At 42.1% G+C, this 12,901-nt stretch overlaps 1 protein-coding gene across 4 annotated transcripts in view; it reads left to right on the top strand.

Annotated features, from left to right (window-relative positions):
- MYO3A (myosin IIIA) overlaps positions 1–12,901 on the top strand; it is a 310,475-nt gene that overhangs the window by 238,387 nt on the left and 59,187 nt on the right. For 2 of the 4 annotated variants that reach the window (XM_019508274.1, XM_019508273.1), the window contains 4 exons: positions 6,349–6,554; positions 8,724–8,835; positions 10,548–10,710; positions 11,401–11,487. In XM_019508274.1, coding sequence (XP_019363819.1) covers positions 6,349–6,554; positions 8,724–8,835; positions 10,548–10,710; positions 11,401–11,487 — 568 coding nt within the window. The remainder of the gene's footprint in view (positions 1–6,348; positions 6,555–8,723; positions 8,836–10,547; positions 10,711–11,400; positions 11,488–12,901) is intronic. The other 2 variants (XM_019508276.1, XM_019508275.1) reach the window with 1 other exon arrangement.

Below are 12,901 nucleotides of genomic sequence, written 5' to 3'. Positions count from 1 at the left end.
GTTATCAGTTGTCCCATTTGGTTCAGCAGGGGTCCAATGTCACCCTTGCTTTTTTTCCGACTCCCTATATATCTAAAAAAGGACTTTTTATTATACTTGATATGTGAAGCCAGATGGAATTCCATTGAAGCCTTGGCTTTCCTGGTCCACTCTCTGCAGACACAGACCAGTGCTGACTACTCCTCTTAGGTGGTTATTCCAGCCTTTATAAGTCTCTCTTTTTAGGTGTAGGAGGTCCTCAAGTTCCCTGCTGAGCCAAGGGGGTTGCTGTGTCCTTTTGCTACCCTTCCTCCAAGATGAGATGGACATCCCTTGTGCTGTCAGGATTGCTCCCTTGAGGAGCAACCACTCCTCTTGGACTCCTCTTCCTGTTGAGTCATGGTCCAGCCTCGACAATGAGCCAGTCAGCCTCCTGAGTTATTCAGACCTTACACAACACAATGACTGAATGTTGTTAGTACATTTCATGTTGTTTTCCTTAAACATTGTGTTCAAAATGCTAATGGATAAAAAAAAATTACTTTTGAAAGCAGATTCTACCAAAGCATACACTTACATACATATTGCCAGGCATACCTATGTGGCGGGCCACTAGGGGGCACTACTATGCTGAGCCACCCGCTTCAGTGTGCCCTACCAAAACCCTGGGCTCTGGTCTCCATTAGGGCTCTGTGCGGCTGGGGTACACAGACCCTGCTGACCTTGGGGGTGCTTAGCCCACAGGTAATATTTCTGGGTGCTTCTTATAGCTTGTAGCCTCCCAGGGTAATCTTAGGTTTGTCTGAGGTAGTTAATAAGCAGCCAAGCTCTTCTGGGAGCAAAAGAGCATCTCTGACCCCTCTTCCCTCATATATTCACAGCTACACTCACTGAGCCAAATATCCTTTTAATTATCAGACAGAGAGAATAGGGAAGGGGGTATCACATGGGACGTTAAGAGAAAAACACCGTGAGCAATTGCCAATCAATTGAGTCTTGCAAATATGAGCTCAGTGGCTCTTTTAATATGCAACTTCCTACACATAAATCCTAATTTCTGGCTAGATTCCAAGTTTCTACTTACATATCAACTTCAGACAGCTGCCTGAGGTATGCTATTTGTCTGTGTTGCAAGATGCCTGGTCAAGGAGGGAGTGTCCCTGAAACCAGGTGACCTGACCTTTAAATAACTTTTCTGACCTCATCACCTGGTTCCAATTCAAAACAAGCATTATGTGATGCAAACCAATACTTTTAAAAGTCATCAGCATCCCCAGGGGGAGGGGGCCAGGATCATACAGGTTGTTCCCACAGGTATCCTGGCAGGGAAATTAGGACAAAGGATCTCTACATCCCAGCTCCCCTTAAGTGACCAGGCAGTGTGAAGAGGAGACAGAGGGGGTTGGGCTGTCCCCTTACACAGGAGAGGCAGACCGAGGATGATTTCTTATTGCTCCGAGGAAGCTCCTGGGCATGCAGTTTACACGTGTGCCTGGACTGCAGCACATTGAGCCGGGTCAGAGAAGCCCCACCTGGCAGGGAATCCCAGAGCTCAACCTGCCAGCACGGGACTGCTCTGACCAGGTTCAGTGTTCTGCAGAGGTGTTGGCTGGGGCATGAGGCATTTCTGTGTGAGGCTAGTCGACAAGCAGCCCCAGCAGTGAAGCATACTCATGCCCTAGCCAGCTGGGTCTACATCTACATCTACATGTGCACTGCTGCATGCGAAACTCCACAGCAGGGTAGTACTTAGATTTACAAGTACTACCCTGCTGTGGAGTTTATTAGTTTTGTACGCTCTAATGGGGGTGCATGTGTAGATGCTGAGATGTTTACTGCACAGTTAATTAGGCAACTGAGCATTAAATGTCTCGTGTAAGTTCCCGCCTTTTACATTAATTACTCTAGCATTGCACCTGGAGATTGTTAATATGGGGTTTCAGCCTGAATTCCAGGCTCCTGTTGGTTTATTTCTTCCTCAGATAATGTTAGGGCCTGTTGGGGTAACATTCAAAATAGAAAAAAGTAAGGAGCAGTCTCAATGTTTAGCAGACTGATTGTGGTACTTTACTATCAAGGAAATAACTGAGTGATGTGCTAGTCCAGTTGGGGCCAACCTTTAATTGTGGGCATGCCACAAATTAGCCTTGCACCCTCCCCAAGTGCCACTTCTATCTTCTTCCCCTGCCTGATCTTCTGCTCTGCTTTTTGCTTCCCGCTATATCTGCCTGTCCCCTCCCCAGTCTGCTATGTGCCACACCCAGTGGCTGCCTGGGCTACTTACGGCACATGTGCCACAGGTTGGCGATCCCTGTGTTAGCCTGTATTTGAATGTTATTTTGGTTACAGTGTGAATGGAGAAAAAGAGTGAACCAAGTTTTTCTACCACTGATTTCTGTGATTCAATGAGTGAAGAGCAAATACAGTTCCAGAAGCTGACATTAGGGCTTATTAAATCTTGACCCGTTTTGTGTAGGGTGGAAACTCCATTACAGATAACAAAGGACTCAGACCAAATCCTGTTACCAAGACTTAGCTGAAGAAGTCCACAAATTGTTGAGAAATGCATGCACAGACCTCAGTGGAAAAATGGCTTATCTTGATAGTGTTTCACTGCAAGCTGTTGACAGAGCTCATTTTAACACTATACTACACAGTGCAACATCCATCCAGAATGCAATTATACAACTTAATTGGGAACATATGGTTTTTTGACACCCCACACTAGCTATGTGCATCTAGCTCACTACTGTGATGTGATGCCCCGCCTCCCCCCCATCCCCGCCATGCTGCCACTTTCCTTTGAATCTTAAGATATTAGCCTCTTCATCTGTGTTTTAATAGGATCTTGAAATGGAGCAATTCTGTAGAACACCAGCAGGAGACTGTGGGGCCAGATTCAGCCTTGTTACTAATTTTCAGCTCCTTATGGCAGTCTGAGGTGTAGGCTGACTAGGGGAAGCTGTGAAATGTGAAGGTGAAGTGGTGTTTTTCCACATCTGACCTAGAGGTTTCTTGCAGAGAAGGCAACTACAGTTTCACCAACTGGCTCTGCTCTGATCTAGCTTGCCAGACCCTCATTTTGAGGTGGTTTGTTACCTAAATTCTTCTCCCTCCTCCTACCAAAGAAAGGTAGCTTTTACTATCTTGATGCCATTGAGCTATCCCATCATTCCTGACTTTGGAATGCCTGGGGTTCCCCAGTAGCTCCAGGAACAGGGATGAAGAGTCTTCTACATAAATATTACCATATTTACTCAAATACAGGATGAGGTTCCCCTCTCCCCCCAGCAATTTGGCATGGAATCTTATAATTGCTTACAAGGAAATCTCACTAAATACATTTTCTATCATTAAGCTGTTACCAAAAGTAAAACATGCTCAGTAGTGAAAACCAACTGTAAAGTTGATTAAATGCTTTTAGAACTTGGGCAGACAAGTTACTGGAAACATACCACAAGAATAGGTTAGTGTAGCCCATCTGAATAAAACATACAGTAGTGCCCATTAAGTGTAGTACCCCTCACCACCAACTCTTTAAAGTCATGGTGAGCCACAACATGGCATACAATTCACCCAGAATCCCTCTCTCGCCCCTTCTCTCAGTTGGCCCATATGATTGGTGTGGCCCTGCCCCTCCATGAGGTGAAGCCAGGCTTGGTTGTCCCGTGCCTAATCTGCATATAAACTTTTGGAGGTCTCAGGACTTGTGACAAAAACACCTGTTTCTGATCATGAGTGGCAGCTAATTAACATTTGGATCCTTTGTCAGAGGTATCTGGAGTACAGGAAACCCTTGCCATTCGCAGACTCACCATTCGTGGTTCCAAATATTCGCAGTGCAAATATTCGAACCCACACTTTCTCCCTGTGCAGGCTCTCTCCCCGCACACTCTCCCCCACCACACTCTCACCAGCTTTCACGCACTCTCCTTATAGTTTACATTAATTAACTGACTTGCCACCGCAGTAATTGAAGGAGCACGGCAACAATTAACATTCGTTGTGGATCATGAGCTCCTCCAAGCTTGTAGATCAATTGATCTGCTGCCCTGTTCCCGGGGAAGTTTTGGAGGATCTCAGGACTTGTGACAAAAACACCTGGTTCCGATCATGAGTGGCAGCTAATTAACATTTGGATCCTTCACTCTTCAGTCTTCACTCTTCCCTCCCCCACCACCAACAGCACCACTGCTGTGCTCCCAACGTATTCATGGATTTGGCCATTTGCAGGGATCTCTGGAATGGATCCCCTGTGAATGGTGAGGGTCTCCGATACACAGAAATACTAAGCAGTGTTAAATTGTGGGGTCAGCCCAGTTAACTGTGTGGTAAATCACAAGCCTTTGCCTTTGGACTAATATAAGTACATGCTAAAGTACTGCTTAAAAGTGTGTTTGTGGAGTACCTGTGCTAAAATTTGCAGTAGTTTCAGAAAAAGGTAACATGCAACAATTCTGGATAAACTAAGTGTGTAAGTACTATATTCAAATTGCTACAGCCATGTTTAATTTCAAGGTTATTGTTTTCAGCTTTGCACTTTACTTCCATATGCTCAGGGAGAGCAGTCTCTGACAGTAAGGAGAGTTGGAAAGGGCTGCTAAGGGAAAAATATTGGGGATGTAGAGAGCAGAGGGCTACCTGACCCCCCAAAATTTATTTTCCCTGCTGTAGCAGTAGGAAAGGAGGGAATTAAAGGGAAACCTCCAGTAATTACTTCTCTGCCTGGAAAATTATAATGCATTTATAAATTTTCCATTTATAGAATCTGATTATTGAATGGCCATTATAAAGAAGGCCATTCTCTATGCAAGTAAATATGGTAAATACGAGGGCATAAAAAGTTGAACTGTAATTACCTGATAAGATGTAACTATTTGATATATGGTTCACTCCACTTACTTCACGGTTTCAGGATCACATCACCACATGGTCTATGTGCATTTTTTAGAACAAGAGAATTAAAATACTCTTTTTTAAATCTATTTTTTATTAAAAACCTTTCTGCTTTTGCAGCTATGTTCAAGTATTTTCCTAGATGAACTATGTTTTCCCACAACTTAATATGAGAGAACATAGCATGGCTGATGCAGTTGACCAGCAACTACAGCAGTGCAACAGGTCATTAAAGCACCTTGCAAAAAAAAAGCATTTTAAGCAGTGGTTGAGGACTAAATGAAAGTTTGTGCTTAATTATTTAGCCATAATGTAGTTTCTGAGAATATTCTCTGTAGGGATTTGATATTCTTATATGCTTCATATCCATATCTATTTATTTCAAGTATTGTATCCTGCTCCCTTAAAGATATCTCTGTGACTAGAACGTCTCCTAAGCCAATTGTTTTGTGTACCATTAAATGACCACATTAGCAAAATTCAAATGGATTCATACAGGTTTTCCTTGCTTTACGGTGTACATGTGTTCCTGGAAAATGGTGCATAACTCAAATGTGCATAAAGGGGAACCCATTTTACAATGTAACAAATAGGGATGCATTACAAGACCTTGACTATACTGACCCCCAGACCCATTTCTACCACTTTTACAAGACAATTTTGATACTCACCAACAGCAGACAGTACACACAAGCAGAGGGCACTATCATAATGAGGATGGCAACTACAGAAATGAGTGTTGCAGACAATGAGCAAGGAGCACAGATCCACACAGGAGACTATATTTTGGTGCACATCACTCCCACAAAGCACTGCACAAAGCAGCTGACTGCAGGCTTCCACCACACTGATCGCATAAGAGTGAATTTACCTCACATATAAGGAATCTTTGGTATAAGAAGGGCCATCGCATAAGAGCAAATTCACACATACAGAACCCGCATAAAGTGAGGGAACCCTGTACATATATATATAGAGAGAGAGAGAGAGAGAAAGTTCCATTAACCGGCACTTTACAAGCTGGCATACTCTATTAACTGGCATGCCAGCTTGTAAGGCAAAGTGAAACCGGAAGTGCCCACCACAGCACTTCCAGTTTCGCCGAGGCCCCATGGCCCAGGGCAAAGCAGCCTGCGCTGGCCTGGGGGCCTGACAGGTTGTGCAGGGCCCATCTCCCTGTCCCGCAGCGGCAAAACCCTGGACACAGCAGGAGAAGCGGCAGCCCAAACAGGCAAAGACGCCTGTTCGGGCCACTCAATTAACCGGCATATTTTGTTATCCAGCATCCCCCACTACTGAGGGATGCTGGATAACAGAGCTTTCACTGTCTCTGTGTATGTGTGTGTGTGTGTGTGTGTGTGTGCGCGCGCGCGCTTCCACAGAAGTGAAGTGAAATTGCAAGTGCACCACTCTGTTCGCATCTTACAGGCTTTTAATATCACAGTGAAAAACATTTCCTTTATTTTCTTACAGTACTCACTGATGGATTTGTTATCTAAGATGGTGGTTGGCCAGCCTCACTTTGTCCGTTGCATCAAACCAAATAACGACCGGCAGGCACATAAGTTCGACAAAGAGAAAGTACTGGTGCAGCTACGCTACACAGGAATTCTGGAGACAGCAAGAATTCGAAGACAGGGTTATTCTCATCGCATTCTGTTTTCTAACTTCATAAAACGGTACATATGGGGAAACATGGGCCTTTTTCCATGATGACTGTCATCTGATGTTTGCTGGTTATCATCAGTGTGCTTGGCACTGTCTTAAAATAGAAAGGTAAAAAGAAAATCCTGGCCGAAGAAGGTGACAGTCTAGACTGGACAGACAAAATAGTTCTGATGTGAGGGTAAATGCTGCCTTTTTGATTAACAGGGGGAAACTGCCAATCCAAAAAAAAACTGTTTCAAGCTCTCTTCAGACTCAGAAATCACTGTGCTCCCAATTTGGAGACTTTCCATTAGGGTTTGAAACTTAGAGATTTTAATGTTTTGAATTTGGTGTAAAAAGGTGACAGCCTCGCTAAATCATAACTGTTGCTTTAGCTGCTCAGTGGTAATCTAGTTCAGCCTCTGGCATTTCAATGCTACTTCATAGCTAGGATTTGATTAGAGTGTATCCAAGATTAAGATGTAAACTTATGAATACATGTTCCTGCTATTTTTACATTTAGTTCATAAGTGTTATTCATATGTTAAGAGAAGAGTATCACCCTTGTTGTGAATGTAAGAATGTTAAAGTAAAAAGCCCCACTCAAATGAGAAGTATTAAACAACGATTTTGAATTGCTCTTTACAAATGAAAGAAGTCAGGCATTTGCCTATATCAGAAAATAAATTTACAGGGGAGGGGAAATATAAAATATGCAGAAAACACCCACTCTGATCAAAACTCTTTAAAGAGCTAAGGGATGTTATATAGATTTTTCAGGAGTGCTGATGGGACCATCACTTTCTCTGGAAAGCGCAGCCTGATGAGGCATAGTTAACACTGTATCAAGTAGTGAACAAGCTGTGATGTGATTTTTGCTGCTTGTTTTCTAAAGATTTTGGTAATGGTAATGTAAGAAGGGAATTGCAGGGAGCAGCAAATATAAAAAGCGACCTCAGGTCACTAAAGCTCCACTGAAGTCAGCAAGGCTATATTGATTCACACCACAGGAGGATCAAGCCCCATGCACAAGGGTTTTGTTAAACATCTGTCAAGTTTTTATTTGAGCCTTGTAGTTAAAGTCCTGGCAGAATGGGAAAGTTTGTTTATCAGACTAAAAATCAGCCAATCCAATCAGTAGTAAAATGAACAAACTGCAGATTTAGTGGCAGTAATAAAGGAATCAGCAGTTTGTCCTTTTTATTATACCATGGGGAAACTGCCTTCATTTATAACTGTACAATCCAGGATTTGTATGTCTAGATGAGCTGGACAACAAAAAAGATGGCACCTAACCTGGCAAATATCTCACACAGTAGTGTTTCTGTAACTGTTCTTGAACTCAGAAAACTTTATGGTTTTACCCCCTAGTTCTACATGCTAATTATTATCTTGTCGGACACAGCCTGGTGGTCTTTACAGTAGACCTATGTGAGGTTGTGTTGTAGCAAAGGCAAAATACATTTTGGAAATTTTTATGTTAGAGTGCTCTGTCCTTAGCTGAAAATACCCAGAAAATGTTTCCTTAGAGCACTTAACTTCAAATATTAAAATCTGAGGTGAGAGAAGTATTGTCTCAGATATGTATGACCCAAGCTACAAAGGTCTTCATACATCAAAAACAACACCTTAAATTATACCCAGGAAAAAACTAGAAACCAGCATAGTGTCTGCAGCATGTATGTGAAAAACTCCCTGCAAGGATTTAAGTCATGTTCTGCAAGAGCTGAAGTCTGAGTGGTCTTCATAAGTAGCCCCAACTATTGCAGTAATCAAGCTTAGCCATGGCAAGGGCATGGATGCAAGATAGTAAGCTCATTATTTTGAAATAATATAGCTATACAGAAAACAATTGTAAATAATAGGATCAAAGTGTTTGTTGTCATTCACAACATGCAAAAAATTGTAAAGGCAAAGAATTGGCAGAGGATCTCACTAAAACAGCATGCTTTATAAAAGCCCTGTAGTGATGTTCTAGCACTAAACGCCCTCCGGAGTACACAATTTGCAATAATCCACTTTTAATGAAGTTACTAACTGCTGCCTTTAAATGCATGGTGGTTTTGGCAGGTTGTTCTATTTTAGAGTATTTTTGATGCTAAAGATAATTTAAACCTTGTATTTGTTGGATGAATGATATGCATCTGAATCTTTCTATTGTTCAGTATCACTATAATGAAGAATCATGCATTTATCTTTAGGTATTCCCTCATCTGTTATAAAACAAATGCTGATCCTCCAGTCAGCCCTGAGACCTGTGCTGCCATCTTGGAAAAAGCCCACCTTGACAACTGGGTTCTTGGAAAAACCAAAGTAATCTTTTTCATATTAGCATGCATTATTGGATTTTATAATATTTTTCAATTTCTGTGGTATTGATGGAATTTCAGTAGTCTAGATTCACTTTTGTTTAAAAAAAGAGCTTGATTTGCTAGATCTCTAGAGATCTAGACTGAAATCCTGGCCCTGTTGAAGTCAATAGCAATATTCCAGTCAACTTCAACAGCACTGGGATTTCACTCTCTGTATACAAAGGAATTGGAAACAATGAATGTTAATACTTTTTTTTTTGAAAGTCTGTTGTGGAAGATCAGCTTTAGGAAGCTTTAATATATCCTAGTGGCAGATGAGAGTCCTAAACTTCAAATAATAATAAAAAAGCCTCTAGACATTTTCCACTGAGCAATAGAGTTCAAAATGTAATCTGGTTTCAGAGACCTGTCACAAGAAAAAGATTTTTCCCAGCAAAAGGGGAGGAATGGACCTGACAACTCAGCTAAGTGTGTGGAGAAGGGCTAGCTGAAGACAAATTCTAATGTGGGGTTAGGGGGAGGTTTTGTTTATGGGGTAGATATATATCTGTTGACTCAATATTGCCACTTGACTATGAGACAGTTCATCAATCACTCTTCCACCCTCCCACCACAGCCTTCCCCTTCTAATGAGCTTCCTTTGATATACCAGGAAGGTGCTCCATATCTCAACCAAGTATCCTTCCTCCCAACTCTGTTAGCAACTCCCTCCATGGCTGACCTCTTGTTATTCACCTATTGTGCCACCCAGAAATTCCCATCTAACACACCAGAGGTGGATATTCATGGTGATAATGGCACGTAGAAGAAGGATCATCCTCAGGTGTAGATGGGCATTCCTGAGACAGGTTCTACTAAAGGAGACTGGAAGAGGGATCCAGGGAGATGCACCCCTCTTGCCCTTAACCTCTCTCATATTATGGGGCAAGTCCAAGGGAGAAGTCCAAAGTGGGTGGGGACTATGGGAATGCACTCATCGCCATTTATTTAAATGCAATTAGTCCACATCTACAACAGCATAACTGAGAACATAATTTGACACACAAAGACTGCAACAAAAGGAGCAAAAAGAAGAGGAGAGAGAACCTGTGAAAAAATTGTGTGCCTGAATCCCCTCTCACCTACACTGAGTAGCTTTGTACCAGCACATCTCCATTTACTTCAGGAGATGCAGGTGTGATTTACCCCAATAGGAGAGCTAGGGCTACTGTTTGTAGTATTTGTGCTTGTCAGCTTTCCAAGCTGTTTTTTCTATAGCATTAACTTCCATTTAGGAAAAAAGCAATTTGAAAAATAAAATAAATTTGAAAAAAAAATGGCCTGATACAGATACAGGGGAGAAAAGGTTGCTCAGACTTGAATCAGTTTTGTTAAACTTGCTTTAGAGGAAAATGTTTGTGATCTATACTCACAAACTCAAGTTTTACATTGTAAAAATGATAGAGTATCTTCCTGTGAAAACACAAGTGGTGGCTGGGATTTGGGGGTGGAATAACATTAACAGAGTTTTGGCTGCTTGTGGTACTAAATAAAAACAGCTATATTCATATTTCAGCTTTGTCATCTTCAAAAATTATCATTTAAGCAATACGACTAAAGATTTAATCCATTCTTTGATCCTAGTATGTAATTCCCACTGATGCTAAACAGACTGAAATTCATTAGTGGGGAGAGAAGATTAATTTACATTGTGGGGTTTTTGCTCTTTTTAAGGTGTTCCTCAAATACTATCATGTGGAGCAGCTGAATTTAATGCGAAAAGAGACAATTGGCAGGATTATTTTGATTCAGGCTTGTGTCAGGGGGTGGCTGTGTTCAAAGAGATACCAGAAAATAAAGGAGAAAAGGAAACAAAGTGCTATTAAAATACAGTCAGGTAATATCTCAACAGTATTTTACATTAAAGATAGCATTTTGTGCATGTATAGTTATATGACTCTACACACCTTCTTACATTTTGCTCTTTTACACCTGTTGCATTTGACAAAGTACCTTATAGTTCATGCTACGTATATTCTTTTGGAAAAAAATATCAGTTAATCAGTTTATGACAATAAGTTCTTCAGTGCAGTTGTGTTTGTCAATGTTATATTTAGGAGACTAGTTTAACAATAGAGGTATGTGATTACATAAATTATACTGTTATTAGTAATATTTGAGCATACTCTGACAATATTGTATAGGATACAAAAAAAAATCGAATGCATTAACCATCTTGGATAATAAGCCTAATTAAGTCATTGATTGAAAAATTGCTAACTGAAGGATCTCTGTTAGCGTAGCTGTGAGCATCACCCTCTTGTAACTTCCAACTTCCGTACTATTATTTATTAAATGAATTAATAGTAAAGATAGCCACAGAGATCACAGGAATTTTTATACTGTTTGTGTCTACTTGCCATAGTTTTTGAAACCTCAGTTGTCTCCTTTATTTGAAAGTTTACTTCTATGTATATATACCTGGAAAAAAAATATTTGTGAATCCTTTAATTCAGGTTCTGTTATTCTTTGCAGCACTCTTTTGTATCATCTAATGGACTACTTAAATTTTCCTAACTCCTTTTAGCTTACAGGGACTATGTTGCTCGTAAAGATTATAAAAACATAAAAAAAAATCACAAAAGGGAAATGTTGATTACCAGCTTTCAAGCAGGTAAGAACTGTTTGCTTTCTAGGGTTTTAATTCACTGATTTTACTCTTTATACATAATAACTTAGGATCTAGATCAAGCTCCTTGATTGCTCCTGTGAGCACCACTTGCCTCCCCACTGCTCATGCAGATCCTGTCCACCCTCCCACCCCCGGCAGATGATGGGTGCCCTTGATTGCTCCCACAGATCCTGACTGCCCCCCACCTCCTCCCAGAGATCATGCCTCCCCATTGTGGATCACTCGTGACCCCATTCCCTGCAGAGCCCTAATCCCACCCCATCCCCCTCACTAGCTACCCCAATTCTTACTTACCTTAGATCAGGTGGCCATTTTTAATGCAATCTAGCCTCCCCCTAACCTCTCCCCACCTTAATGTCTGTACTTGGCTGTAGAGAAAAGTTGAACTTCTGTGTCTCTGACTTCCCATTACATTACTCTTAACTACCACACCACAAGTTAGGGATTGCCCACGCCTCTCTCCAGCACTTCTTTTGAAGCTGGTTCCTTGGGCAGTCAAAAGAGGGAAATGTATGCAGCCAGGAACAAGAAAACAAGGTGAAGAATACTATATACATAATTATTCAGTGGCTGGGGAGAAAGCAACTCCATAGTCTGCAGTGGGAGCTTACCTTTTCAGCAGGTGTACTACAAATTAAGCCATGTGCCCCTGCAAGTGCTACTTCAATCCCCTTTGCTACCCAGTATACTGCTCTGCTTTATCCTCCATTTTATATGCTCCACATTTGATCTGCTGCTCTGTTTTCTTCTCCCTGCACTATCTGCCACTGTGCTGCATGACCCCTCTCTTATCTGCCATGTGCCACACAGAGTCTGCCCATGACACTAGTGGCATGCTTACTGCAAGTTTCATAGTTTCATAGTTTCTAGGGTCAGAAGGGACCTGAGTAGATTATCTAGTCCAACCCCCTGCCATGGCAGGAAAGAGTACTGGGGTCAAACGACCCCAGCAAGGTGTTCATCTAACCTCCTCTTAAAGACCCCCAGGGTAGGAGCCAGCACCACTTCTCTCGGAAGTTGGTTCCAGATCCTAGCCACCCTGACCGTGAAGTAGCACCTCCTGATTTCTAGCCTAAATCTACCCTCTGCCAGCTTGTGACCGTTATTCCTGGTTACTCCTGGCAGTGCTTGGGGGAACAGGGACTTCCCCAGTGCCTGCTGATCCCCCCTGACTAGTTTGTAACAGGCCACTAGATCCCCCCTCAGCCTTCTCTTGTGGAGGATGAACAGGTTCAGGTCCCATAGCCTCTACTCATAAGGCCTTCCCTGCTGCCCCCAATCATGCAAGTGGCCCTCCTGTGGACCGTCTCCACGTTGTCCACATCCCTCTTGAAGTGCAGCACACAGAACTGGACGCAGTACTCCAGCTGCGGCCTGACCAGTGCCGCATAGAGGG

Source organism: Gavialis gangeticus, unplaced genomic scaffold (assembly GCF_001723915.1).
Source record: "Gavialis gangeticus isolate Ggan-Ray unplaced genomic scaffold, GavGan_comp1, whole genome shotgun sequence".
Lineage (NCBI taxonomy): Eukaryota > Metazoa > Chordata > Crocodylia > Gavialidae > Gavialis > Gavialis gangeticus.
The sequence above is the reverse complement of the archived record's forward strand: the minus strand, read 5'-3'. Positions and strand labels throughout refer to the sequence as shown.